The sequence below is a fragment of the Gymnoscopelus microlampas genome (assembly GCF_963454915.1).
Source record: "Gymnoscopelus microlampas genome assembly, chromosome: 4".
NCBI classification, from domain to species: Eukaryota; Metazoa; Chordata; class Actinopteri; order Myctophiformes; family Myctophidae; genus Gymnoscopelus; species Gymnoscopelus microlampas.
In genome coordinates this window covers 25,725,475-25,737,686 of record NC_139941.1, presented here as the reverse complement: position 1 = coordinate 25,737,686, position 12,212 = coordinate 25,725,475, and the positions used below count along the sequence as shown (strand labels likewise).

The 12,212-nt window shown below is 46.0% G+C and overlaps 1 protein-coding gene across 2 annotated transcripts in view; it reads left to right on the top strand.

The window, feature by feature from the left end:
* Nucleotides 1-484: 484 nt before the first annotated feature.
* Nucleotides 485-12,212, top strand: part of LOC311043879 (zinc finger SWIM domain-containing protein 6-like) — a 60,308-nt gene continuing 48,580 nt past the window's right edge. For both annotated transcript variants that reach the window (XM_084055286.1, XM_084055285.1), the window contains exon 1: nucleotides 485-1,036. In XM_084055286.1, coding sequence (XP_083911412.1) covers nucleotides 592-1,036 — 445 coding nt within the window. In that variant the 5' untranslated portion in view covers nucleotides 485-591. The remainder of the gene's footprint in view (nucleotides 1,037-12,212) is intronic.

The following is a 12,212-nucleotide window of genomic DNA, read 5'->3' as shown; positions in this document are numbered from 1 at the left end:
GATCCCACCAGGGTTGCCATGTCCGTTTATTATAATAAGCGACTTTGGGCAGTTTTTTCTGTAAAGTTGCATGTAAATATTGGTTAGTTTGCGGGTTGCAGTTTTGGGGGCTTGTTTCTAAAGTGTAGTAGTTAAAACAGTAATGTAATGTATTTGTTCCCCCATCTGAACATATGTTATGCCAGGGGACCCCCATACAAGATTTCTGTTGTTAAAATGTTTCAAAAACATTCCAAAATTACTAGATTTTTCTTTATCTTTTTTTGAAAATAGCAGATGTACAAGCTTGTAGAGCGGCTATTTTCAAATAGCCGTAGCCTAGTCGCTTCTTTTGGGCTTGTTTTCATAGACCTTGTTGCTTATTTCTCTCGCAAAATCTGGCAACACTGGATCCCACCCATCTCGGTTATAATTTGACAACACAAAGGACTTCACGGAACTAGGGAAGCGCCGCCTACTTTTCCAAATAAGGGCCGTCCGTCCATGTACGGCAAACAATCGGTGCGAGAGTGTCCTTTTTCTCTTCCTTATCCCCGTTTATATGATCGGAGAGGAACTGTACGCTTCAGGTTGGGAAGCGGTGCTGCGATCATGGCCGAGCGAGTCCAGCAGCCCCCGGCCAAGCGGCTCTGCTGCCGGCCCGGCTACAACCCGGCGTGCAGGCAGGGCCAGCGGGCCGGAGGAGTCCTGTGCGGCGGCGGCGGCGGCTCGGGGTCCGGCGGCGCTCCGGGAGGGTCGGGAAAAACGCACAACCCGGAGTCGCTGCTCGACATCGCGGCGCGGAGAGTCGCGGAGAAGTGGCCGTTTCAGCGGGTGGAGGAGCGGTTCGAAAGGATTCCCGAGCCCGTCCAGCGGAGGATCGTATACTGGTCGTTTCCGAGGAGCGAGAAGGAGATCTGCATGTATTCCTCTTTCAACGCCGGCGGGGGAGAGGAGAGTGGGACTAGCGGGGATAATAACGACGAGACCCAGCTGCCTTTCCTACGGGGTGTCACTCTCCTAGAAGGTGGTTGGGTGGACAACGTATTGCAAGTCGGTGAGTGGTGTCACAATAAGCGTTTATAATGGAGGCCAAACGGGTTATAACAAGAAATAACACATATTTTCCACATTGTTTGGCTTTTTCCATGGAGCCACGCCAGGCATTTAAAGGGCTCGTGTTTTGCTTTCCGTCGTCTGTCTGTCTATTATGAACCGTGGCTTGTATGTATGGTAGGCTATTTCTAAACCAGTCCACCCAATAGCTGTGAGAACAGCCTATTTCCAGAGAAGCTCGTAATAGTAGCCCACTTCTCCCTTGTTTTTGCCCAGTGTGCGCTGCGCCCATAGAATTGCCCCCGAGCCACCCCCCAATTGGACGCTTTATAGCACTTTGTTCCTATTTTTGTGTCTTTCCACGGCTCTCTGTGTCCCCCCCCCCCACCAATGGGGTAAGCAGACAAAAGCCCCCTATATCTTTTCACCGCTGGCTAAATAGAAGATATTTAGAAAGGGTGGGAGGGACGGCGATTTAAAGCCACAGTGCCTCTATTTTGTTTGCCAAACACCTTTGTGAGAGAGACTTGAGCTTTTCTGCTGGCTTCTCTCATATTCTTCTCCTAAAGCCCAAGCTATAGGAGGCTAGCTAAAGGAAAATATGCATTTTTTTCCTCCCGAGCTGTATTATGTGGCAGAGCAGGGAGTAAACAGAGGTGCTGTGGGCTGTGCAACCAACCCCCTTGCATGGCTGCCTTTGCCAGAGCCACAATATTTCACTGCATTCGTCAGTGCAATAGGCTCAGCTGTCACTCCAGCTCCCCACCCTTGGAAACGGTTCAGGATTCTAATCCCATTACCCTCTCCAGTTCATCCGAATCTTAATGCATTCTGCAAACAAGATTTTATGCATGATCTTCCCTCCTTCCTCCTCCCTCTGCCGCTCTCTCTCCCTCTCTCAGTCTCTCCCTGGCTCACTATCCCTCTGAAGAATCTGTGTGGAGATGGCTTCAGCTCTTGTGGGCTTGGAGAATGTGCAGTGCACAATAGTAGCCATGGAGCAGGCAGACAGGCAGGCAGCTCTCTCTCTCTCTCTCTCTCCCTCTCTCTCCCTCTCTCTCTGGCCTGTTTTCCAGATTCCCCAGTATTAGCCTCATTTATGTGCTTGCCCTGTTATGGCTTCAGACATTTAGGGACTCAGAGCTTGTGTGTGTGTGTGTGTGTGTGTGTGTGTGTGTGTGTGTGTGTGTGTGTGTGTGTGTGTGTGTGTGTAAAAATAGACAATCTGAAAATGTTATGCAGAGAAAGGATGAGTTTCCACATATGTGTGTGTGTGTGTGTGTGTGTGTGTGTGTGTGTGTGTGTGTGTGTGTGTGTGTGTGTGTGTGTGTGTGTGTGTGTGTGTGTGTGTGTGTGTGTGTGTGTGTGTGTGTGTGTGTGTGTGAGAGAGAGAGACAGCAAAACAAGTATGTGTAATTGTCCATGGGAGGCGTGGTTGATAAAAACAGCAGTGTGTGTGTGTGTGTGTGTGTGTGTGTGTGTGTGTGTGTGTGTGTGTGTGTGTGTGTGTGTGTGTGTGTGTGTGTGTGTGTGTGTGTGTGTGTGTGTGTGTGTGTGTGTGTGTGTGTGTGTGTCTGCCTGCACAAGCTGTCAGACAGTCTCTACCAGAGAGTGGAGGATGACAGTCGAGTACACAGCAGGAGGAGGGCATGTTGTGCTGATTGCAATTTTCGCCCCAGAATTTTGTGTTGGGAAAAATAAAGCCAAGGAAGAGAGAGAGAGAGGGAAAGATAGTGATAAATAAAAGATGCAATCTTCTCCGGGGGACATGCAGCCACTGGAGGATGAGGGCTTAAAAGCAAGGCAACATGGGAGGGGGTTGTCAGCCACATCACAAACCGCATGTATTGGCCCATCAAACACACAGAGGGTCTGGCCTGAAAAGAACACTGTGTGTGTGTGTGTGTGTGTGTGTGTGTGTGTGTGTGTGTGTGTGTGTGTGTGTGTGTGTGTGTGTGTGTGTGTGTGTGTGTGTGTGTGTCTCTGTGTGTGTCTCTGTGTGTGTGTCTCTGTGTGTGTGTCTCTGTGTGACTTCTTCTGTCTCTGTGTGAGTGAGCGTGCACGCATGCTGCTGTCAGTGAGCTGCGATTGAGTGTTGATGATGAAAGACAGTAGAGCAATAGAAGAGATGCGGAGGTTATTGTGTACGAGGGGGGGAGAGAAAAGCTAATATACTTGAATGGATCTGCCATCGCCATACTCTTCTCCTCTCCTCCCCCTCTCCTCTCCTCCTCCGCCTCTCTCTCTCCCAAGTGAGCCACTATAAAACTCTCCATATTTACTCCCCTAAGGCCAACTACCAGCCCCCCTGTCTCCTGTGATTATTTATCTTTTTCTCAAAGACATTAATCACACACTCTTTTCTTTTTTTTTCTCTCCCTCTCTCCATACATCAGTGCTGAGGACGGAAGGGATTGGGGGGGGTGCTGTTTAAGGGGAAGAGTGTTAGATCGGGGTGATATGGAGAACAAAAAAGAGTAGAAGCCTAGAGGGGAAAAGTAGGTGGAAAACGCACACAAAAACTGGGAAATTGTGATCGGAAGAGAAATTAAAAAAGAGAGAGCAATGGATGGGTTGTTCTGTCTCCAGCTTTCTGGATAAATATTCATACTGTATATGAGCATGAACACACACGTGCACACCGTTGCTGTGACACTGCTGTTATTTCAGCAGTCCACCACTCCTTATTGATAATGGTGTTATAACACCCCAGTCTGTCTAGTAGTTCATCTCAATTATCCACATCCGTGATCAACTCATCATTGAACAAATCTTTAACACTTCATACCCCTAAAGCTTCCTACAGGTGTGGCAAAGAAAAAAGTACAAATGAAGGGATTACTCTGCACAGTGCCACTCGGGAAGCTAGTCCCTTAATAATCCAATATTATTATTATTATTATTATTATTATTATTAGTCCCATATGTGTTAGTGTTTTACTTAAAATCTCCTTTTAAGTAACGAAGCATCTCCATCATAACGGAGCATCGTTAAATGGAATTTAAGTCTCCTGTGTATCCCAAGCTGGTCGTTTTGATCGCAGCATCTGTTCTCTGTCCAACACAAGAGTTGGGAGCTCATTATGCTTAAAAAGAAGGCTAATATTATGATGCCCCATCGTCTAATTATAGAATTCTAATCCTATGGCTTTAATATGGCATGACAAAGCATGCTTGCACTTCATTACCACCACTACCCCCGCATATACACTCCTTCCTGTCTTAAGACCTCTCGTCTGGGTCAAGTTCATCAGTTCATCCACTCGCCTCTCTTTTATTTGTGACATTGACTGCGTTGGTCCCACCCCCCAACCCCCCCCCCCACACCACCACCCCATCCCATGTCTGCCTCTAGGGCACTATGCCAGGAGGTAAACCCCCTGACACACACACACACACACACACACACAAACCCCCACTCCTTTTCTTACTATCCTGTTACCGTAAGCCCCATATCCCTAAGGAATGACACAGTGATGCCTGGCATATGTCGCTCTCTGTGATGTCATTAGCATAGACTACATGCTACAGTCTATCTACTCAAGCTTTTGCCGTCGTTGGGCTAATTCTCTGCATGAGTCTACATGTCATGTTATCATGCCGCTGCCCCAAATCTGAGTGATGAGGCTACGTTTCTTCTTTTAATTTTTATGTGCATTCAACAAGAATGAATGAATGTACAAATGCAGACATTGCTCTGGGTCGTTATTGTAAATGACAACTGGTTCTTGATTACCTTACCTGGTTTACATAAAAGCTAAATAAAACATTTAATTAAAGACATTCTCCGGCCTATTTCAGTCCATTTTCCATGGTGGTGTTGTTGGGCTAAGCCCTGGCCTAAAATATCATTGAATGTCCGTAGCTGCACTGCCTGTTTGAGGGTGAATGTCATTCTCCCCGGTTCCACCTATTTCAACGCTGAATGCGTTTTGTGTGTGTGTTACTGTGTGTGTGTGTATATGCTTTTTTTTAGGGTGGGGGGTAGTGTGCAGGGTAGTGTGCATATATGAATATGAGAGTGTGTGCCACTGCATGCCCATAATTCAGGTTAATTTGTTCATGCTCTGGAGAATCTTAATTAGCTGTCTGCATCATCTACTTCCTCACACTCTTTTCACCATGTGTCACACAGTGAAATAACAGCCACATTGGTGCATGGCTGCCCTTTTTAACCTGTTCCTTTGTGTGCCAGAGATCGGGCCTGATAGCCAAACTATCTCCCTGCCCGCTATAGGGGTGTGTGTGTGTGTGTGTGTGTGTGTGTGTGTGTGTGTGTGTGTGTGTGTGTGTGTGTGAGAGAGAGTGCATATGTGTGTGCATATGTGCAGGAGAGATTATGCTGTATGTCAATGGCTTAGAGCTTTTCTATTGACTGTAAATTATGTTCATTTGTTGTCCAAACTGTGTTTAAGGCAAAGCTACTCGGTCATGGGCACACGTTGAGTCATAGCCTTAGTCTAACACACATACACACATTCATGCAACAAATCACAGATAAAAAGAAAAACAAAGAGTGTGTGCACATGATGTGAGCACGTTAATCTTGTGAGAGCAGCGTTTCTTACGTGCCAAGGAGAAATGTGTGCCACTTAGAGAGGTGGAGTGACATTGAGCATGTTTGTGTAAGAACGCACATATGCACACACAATCACATGTAGATGCCTACACAGAGTACACACACACACACACACACACACACACACACACACACACACACACACACACACACACACACACACACACACACACACACACACACACACACACACACACACACACACACACACACACACACACACACACACACATCACACCGTTTTTTTGGGGTGGGGGGGGTGCTCTGTTTCTTTTTTTTTCTTCTTCGCTGAGAATTCACCAAGCATTTCAAAAGGGCTTTTCGAGGACCCACTTTGACATTTCAAGTATTTTGTCCACAAAGGTGCAGAATTTAAGATCTGGAACTTAAATCTTGCATGAGCATGTTGTCTGTGAGGTAGAGTCTGACCGAACTGGCTTTTAGTGAGCGATGCCTAGTCTTTATGTTTGTGTGGGCTATTTTTTTCTTTTCATGTGGCTTTATCTGTTTTTATTTCCAGTTTGGTTAACAGAGAATTCCTTTATCTTTTACAAGGCCTGTGGAGAAAGAGCCCACATCCCACCACAAGAGAGAGAGGGAAAGGGGGGGTTGCATCATAATGTTATTTGATTCTGAGCCGTGTTCACTGTTCAGTGGACACAACATATAGCTTGGGAGTGTTAAAAAAAATGCTGACACAGCATGGCATACAGTATGATTGTAAAAAAAACAACAACACTGCTATAAAGAAGGCGATTGAGTAACACTTCCTTGTTGTGATCTTTTTGTAAAAGGATAAGAAGGCTGCAGAGGTTGCTGATCAGATGTCGGCTATGATTCCAACTCTAACGGTGCTTTTTAAGGTGATAGATCTGGGATCTGCCTCAGGTCTACCCCTCGCCGTGTGACTAACCCTGGGATTGTATCGTCATGGAAACATGACTGAGCCTAGAGCTAGTGTAAACAGCTGGCCCTCCAAGAGGGAGAGAGAGGGGCAGCACTCGCATCCAAGTGAAGAGACTTGGAATCTTTGGGGAAAGTGTGTGTGTGTGTGTGTGTGTGTGTGTGTGTGTGTGTGTGTGTGTGTGTGTGTGTGTGTGTGTGTGTGTGTGTGTGATTCCATGCCTTCCTCTCATTATGATGGTTGAATGGAAACAAGATAGGATACATTTCAGTTGTCTTGTAATGGAAACACATTAGTGTGTGTGCGTGTGTGTGTGTGTGTGTGTGTGTGTGTGTGTGTGGAGTAAAGAATAGAGACATTCATCATCAATAATCGTTTCTATAATGGCATTACAATACTATTTTTTTACACAATATTGTTTGACATTAAATCATTATCTGGAGTTACAGATCAGACAATAAATACTTACTTTTTCGTCAACAGTGTATAACGTATGCCATTTGGTGGAGCTATTCATCCAGAGTGTCTTTTACTACACAGTCAAATCCTCAGTGTTAATTTAACTTTGAGAGTATACATATAGAACCTCAACAGGTCCATTTGCTTCCATTTGTACACTCTATGACTTGAATGAACTCTATGGATTTAATTGTGTACAGTACATTTTTAGTATGGCTTCATTGGAAATCAAACCCATGGACTATAGCCTGGCAGTGTTGGTGCCATGATCTCTCCCCATCGACTGATACAGGAGCACTAGCTGTCCTGCCAGTTCCATTACTTTCCCAGCCCATCAACTGTTTCCAGTTGCCTGCCACCACAGCCCCAAAGGCCAGACTCCAACCAGCTCCATTCCCAGACTTTAGATGTGCATGTGCCCCTTGCTTAGACGGATGATTCCCACCACAGACCATAACTTGCTCTAGCCAGCTCAATTCCCACTTCTACACCCTGCCATAACTGTCTCCTGCTCTCCACATTCCCGAGTTCATACACACAGACGAGCCATTGGCCGGTCCCTCTCCATTCGCAGGCTAGAGCTGACTTCTTGCCTGCCCCGTTTCCAGCCCCTCCTTGCCACGGTCCCAAAGACCTGACTCCAGCTAGTCCCAGACGCCCCCTGGTCCAGTCCCAGGCCCTTGTCGGAGCCGTCTCCTCCTCCTCTTTTTTTTTTTTTTTTTTTTAAACGTATCTCCAAACAGTGAGAGTAAGATATAAACAACATTCAAACAAAACAAAACAAAAAACAGACAACACTTCCTCCTCCTCTAATCACTGTCCCCTGCTCCAGCAATCATCTTACTCTCATCTCAACTGAAGCTTGCTAATTGCCACACTTGCAGAATCATTGATCACGCTGTGCATTTCTCATCTTAAAAATCAACCAACAGGGGGTCCGTGACGTGACCCCTAGGGGGTCCTCAGAGTTACTACAGGTGGGCATCTTTGTGGGTTTTTTTCGTTTTTTTTTACATTAACCATTTGAACCCTAGCATCCATATTCTGAGGAGAACTTTAGCCAAAAATATCCGATCTACAAGCTCACAACGCCTCGCAGCACGAGGTGTTGTGAGCTTGTCGATCGGATAATTTGGGCAAAGAGGTTTGGTATAGAGGGGAAAAAAGAAAGTTAAAGTCAAGTGTACTAAGTATTGTCGGTTTTAAGTGGTTAAATATCTGAAAATACACATTAACATGAATCCAAAATACACTAATGATCGTGCTGTCAAACAATGAAACTATATGGAATCTATGAAAAAGTTGTGGGGGTCCCTGCTTCATCTCTCTCTCTCAACTAAGGGGGTCCTTGGTCTAATACCCCTGATCTAAACTAAGTTAAGATAAAGTTCCTGCTGTAGCTCTCTCTCTCTCTTGTCGTCTCCTGTCCCAGACAGTGGCTGCTGGTTGTGTGCGTCAGCGCTGCTCTTCGGCTGGCTGACTCTCTCCAGGAATCTGGCCCCCCCTCCTTCCATCACGCCGCCTCACCTCTTTGTGAAGAGAGGAGAGGAGAGAGAATTGAGAGAGAGAGAGGAATGGAAGCCAGCAATAGAAAGGCTACTAAATCCACAACGACAAGCCCCTATTAAATGGCTTTTTTTCCCTCTTCTATTTCATTTAATGACTTTTATTACCAGCCACCCTTCTCTCTTCGATTTGGCAATAATAACAACGGGGAATGCAGCGCTCAGCATTCTCTTCTATCTGATGCTCCCTCGCTTTTTTTTTTTTTTTTAAATGAATTCCTCTTTGCACCAATGGGCTGCTGAAATAAGCACAAAGCAACCTAAGACTCTGCCTACTGCAGAAGGTGGTATAGGTTCAATACTTATATGGTGAGTGAAACATGTGTATATATTATCCACACACATGTTTGTCCATGCATGTAAATAAGTATTCAGATCAGGATAGAAGCTCTGTGTGTGTGTGTGTGTGTGTGTGTGTGTGTGTGTGTGTGTGTGTGTGTGTGTGTGTGTGTGTGTGTGTGTGTGTGTGTGTGTGTGTGTGTGTGTGTGTGTGTGTGTGTGTGTGTGTGTGTGTGTGTGTGTGTGTGTGTGTGTGTGTGTGTGTGTGTGTGTGTGTGTGTGAGAGAGTGTGATCAATCACTGTATACTGTTATGTAGCTAGTTTTCAGACGTGTATGCTGTTATCACTGATTAAGGTCAAGGGTTTGTTTTGTTTTATCTCAGAACAAAAGAAATTCTGTCTAGAATATATGGATCTGGGCAAAGGACAACATTTCTCAGGCACAGGTCGATAGTTCTTTAATGTTTTCTTAAAATCTTCTGAAATGTTTTTTGGGCCAGGCCCAGGTCCCAAAAGAGAGATTACACCTTTATAACCGAGAAACACAGTCTCATTAAGCCATTGCTACTTTTGCCATAGGTGGATTTGCCAACACTAAGGCCCCGTTTAGACGACAATGGTCTCTAGAGAAAACGGCAAAATAAAATATCAGTTGTGCCGTCCGTTTAGACAGCAACGGAGTTATCGGGGGTTGAAAGTGCAACAAAGTGAAAACCCCTTCCAGAGAGGAAATCTTTGAAAGCGCTACGCCTCGCGTCTCCATGTAAACGGGGCAACGAGGGGGAATCCGCAAAACGTGTGATGTCATGGCTCACATCGGCTCACCAATGTATGCTATTACATTGGTGCAGAACTGTAGAACTACGCTGCATTGGTGTATGTAAACAAACAGCTGTGACAGGAAGTAGAATGGAAGTGGTTCTACGCATGCATGACTGGTCTATGTGGCAGTGTGTCACCGCCACCTAGCCACCTGGCATGCACACTACAAACGGGACTTTGGCGTTTTCTCTTGAGGCCGTTGTCGTCTAAACGTAAGACAAGCATCCAAATTGCAATTTCAAAACCTAGGTTGTAGACCAGTGGTCTCTCCACCTTTTTCATGCCAAGGACCCCTAAATTGATATACATTTGGCCGCGGACCCCCAATTGAAAATGTTTTGTGCCAGGGACCCCCAGAAGCAAAGATATCAGTTAATTTTCGCTTTAAAAAATATAAATATTCAAAGATATGCACACTTTTTCAAGGTTTTTCAAAAATAGCAGATCTACAAGCTCATAGCGTGGCACGTGACGCGATTAACTAATTTAGCTGGGGACCCCCTGGCTGGTTCTCCCTCAAGGACCACTGGTTGAAAACCACTGGTCTAAACGTAAGACAAGCACCCAAATTGCAATTTCAAAACCTAGGTTGTAGACCATTACCCATCTCTAGCAAGCTGTTGAGCTGTCCCTGCTCAACAGCTTGCCTGCATGCGGTGGCGTTTGTTAATTTTGGGTTAAATGCAAAAAACACATGAATGACTGAAAGATTCTTGACACGAAAACTGTTGTATGATGTTTTCCTTCTGATTGGTACAATGGTGTTCAAGTAAAGGTGGATAAGGTATTTCCTTTGGCCCTCATTTTTCTTTGAGTGTGCAAGTACGTTAGCATTCGTATTCATGGCTCAATAAGGGCGTTTATGGCTGTGTGTGTCAGGCTGAATAACGTTGAGGCATGTTAATGATAAGAGGGTGGATGACATTCCCGTCCGTCAGCGTTCTCACCCTATCTCGTTTCCATTCAGACACACAGACATGGGCATGCATGTGTGCGCGTGCGAGTGTTCGCACCCACACACACATGAAGACACACTTGTCTCATAGCCTTAGGGCGCCAGTGACTTGGCGCCTTAGAATAAACAACAGTAGAGGATGAGGGTTTACCTGCCACTGACCCCTGTCACCCACACACACCGGTGGAGGTGTTCACTCATCGAAGAGACCCTCCCCCAGCATTGAGCTGGCCCTATGCTGACCTCTTTACTTGACCCCTTGGGACTTAGTAAGGGCAAGGGTCAATCTGGTCAGACAGTCCCTGCTGTGGGCACTTACCCTGCTTGAAAGGTGTACCCACATTGACACACTTGTTTATAAAACAGTCTAATTAAAAATTACACATTTGGGGTATGTGTGCTAATTTGTGTGTGTGCATACATGATAGTATTGTATCTCTACAAGAAGGCACATACAGAGAGAGAGCGAGAGAGCGAGACAGAGGGCGACTGCTGACATGAGACAAAGCAAAGGCCCAGGGTTTCTCGACGGAAGAATCCAGAATGTGAGCAGGCTGGAGGGGAGGAGGGAGCTAGCGCGCCCGTTCTCCTCTGCCTGGCAGGCGAGAGTGTGGTGTGAGCTATGCAGAAGAGGAGGAGGAGGAGGAGGTCTTAGTGAGTGTGTGAGGTGCCGCTGGCTGTGCCTGTTCTGAGGATGTCGTGGCTGTGCGGCATCTCAGACATGCATTCACCTCGCTGTGGCAGAGCACTTCTGAATAGGGCTGGGGACGGCACTCCAGGCATGTGAGAGAGAGAGAAAATAATAAGAAAGATTCAATAGGGAGGAGAGAAGAGCTTTCAACAGACTATGGAATTTGGTTAACCCTCTGAAAAGGTGTTCTTTCTTTCTCTTTCCCTCTTTCTTTCGGTAATTATCCAGATTTTTTTGTTTGTATGTATTGCTCCCCTCTCTTTTGAGGCCCTTTTAGACTCTTTACTTCTTCTCTGCTTTTCCCCCCCATCTCAATTTTCCAGTTTCATTCCCAGGCCAGGCAATAGAAACTCATATCTTATTTACACTGCCCCTATCTAGATACAGCATGTTTCCATAGTGCTTCCTGTGTCTAAACTCCCACAGGAAAGCTAGCTTGCTCACTAGCTCCCCCAGCTCTAAGCTTTGCACTATTACTGTGTGTTGTGCTGTGGTGTGCCCAGTGCTAGCAGCAATATCCAGACCTCCGGGGCAATCACTGTTTCTACATTTAGAAGATCTCTGTTTACCACCGTCTAGAATTGGGAGGGGAAAGGACTTGGCCTATTTACTGTGCTATCCTTCTCTGGATTGTTTTGCATATGGACCCAGAAGTTGGCTAGCTAACAGGCCTCCAGAAGTTCTTTCCTCTCAGCATGATGTTTCAGAGGCTCCTTCTAGAGCCATCCGAGCGTTCCACGCCTTCTTCCATGGACAGTTTGGTACTTCTATACAGGGCCTCTCTACTGTTGTCTCACCGTGCGGTGTTGTAAAAACCCCTGACTCTCCAATGTCAGAGTGTTCCAGATTTAGTCTGTCATAGTGTGTTAGTGGGCCACCCTGTCTGTCGCCATTCTTTTACCCCCCCCCCCCCCCCCCAACC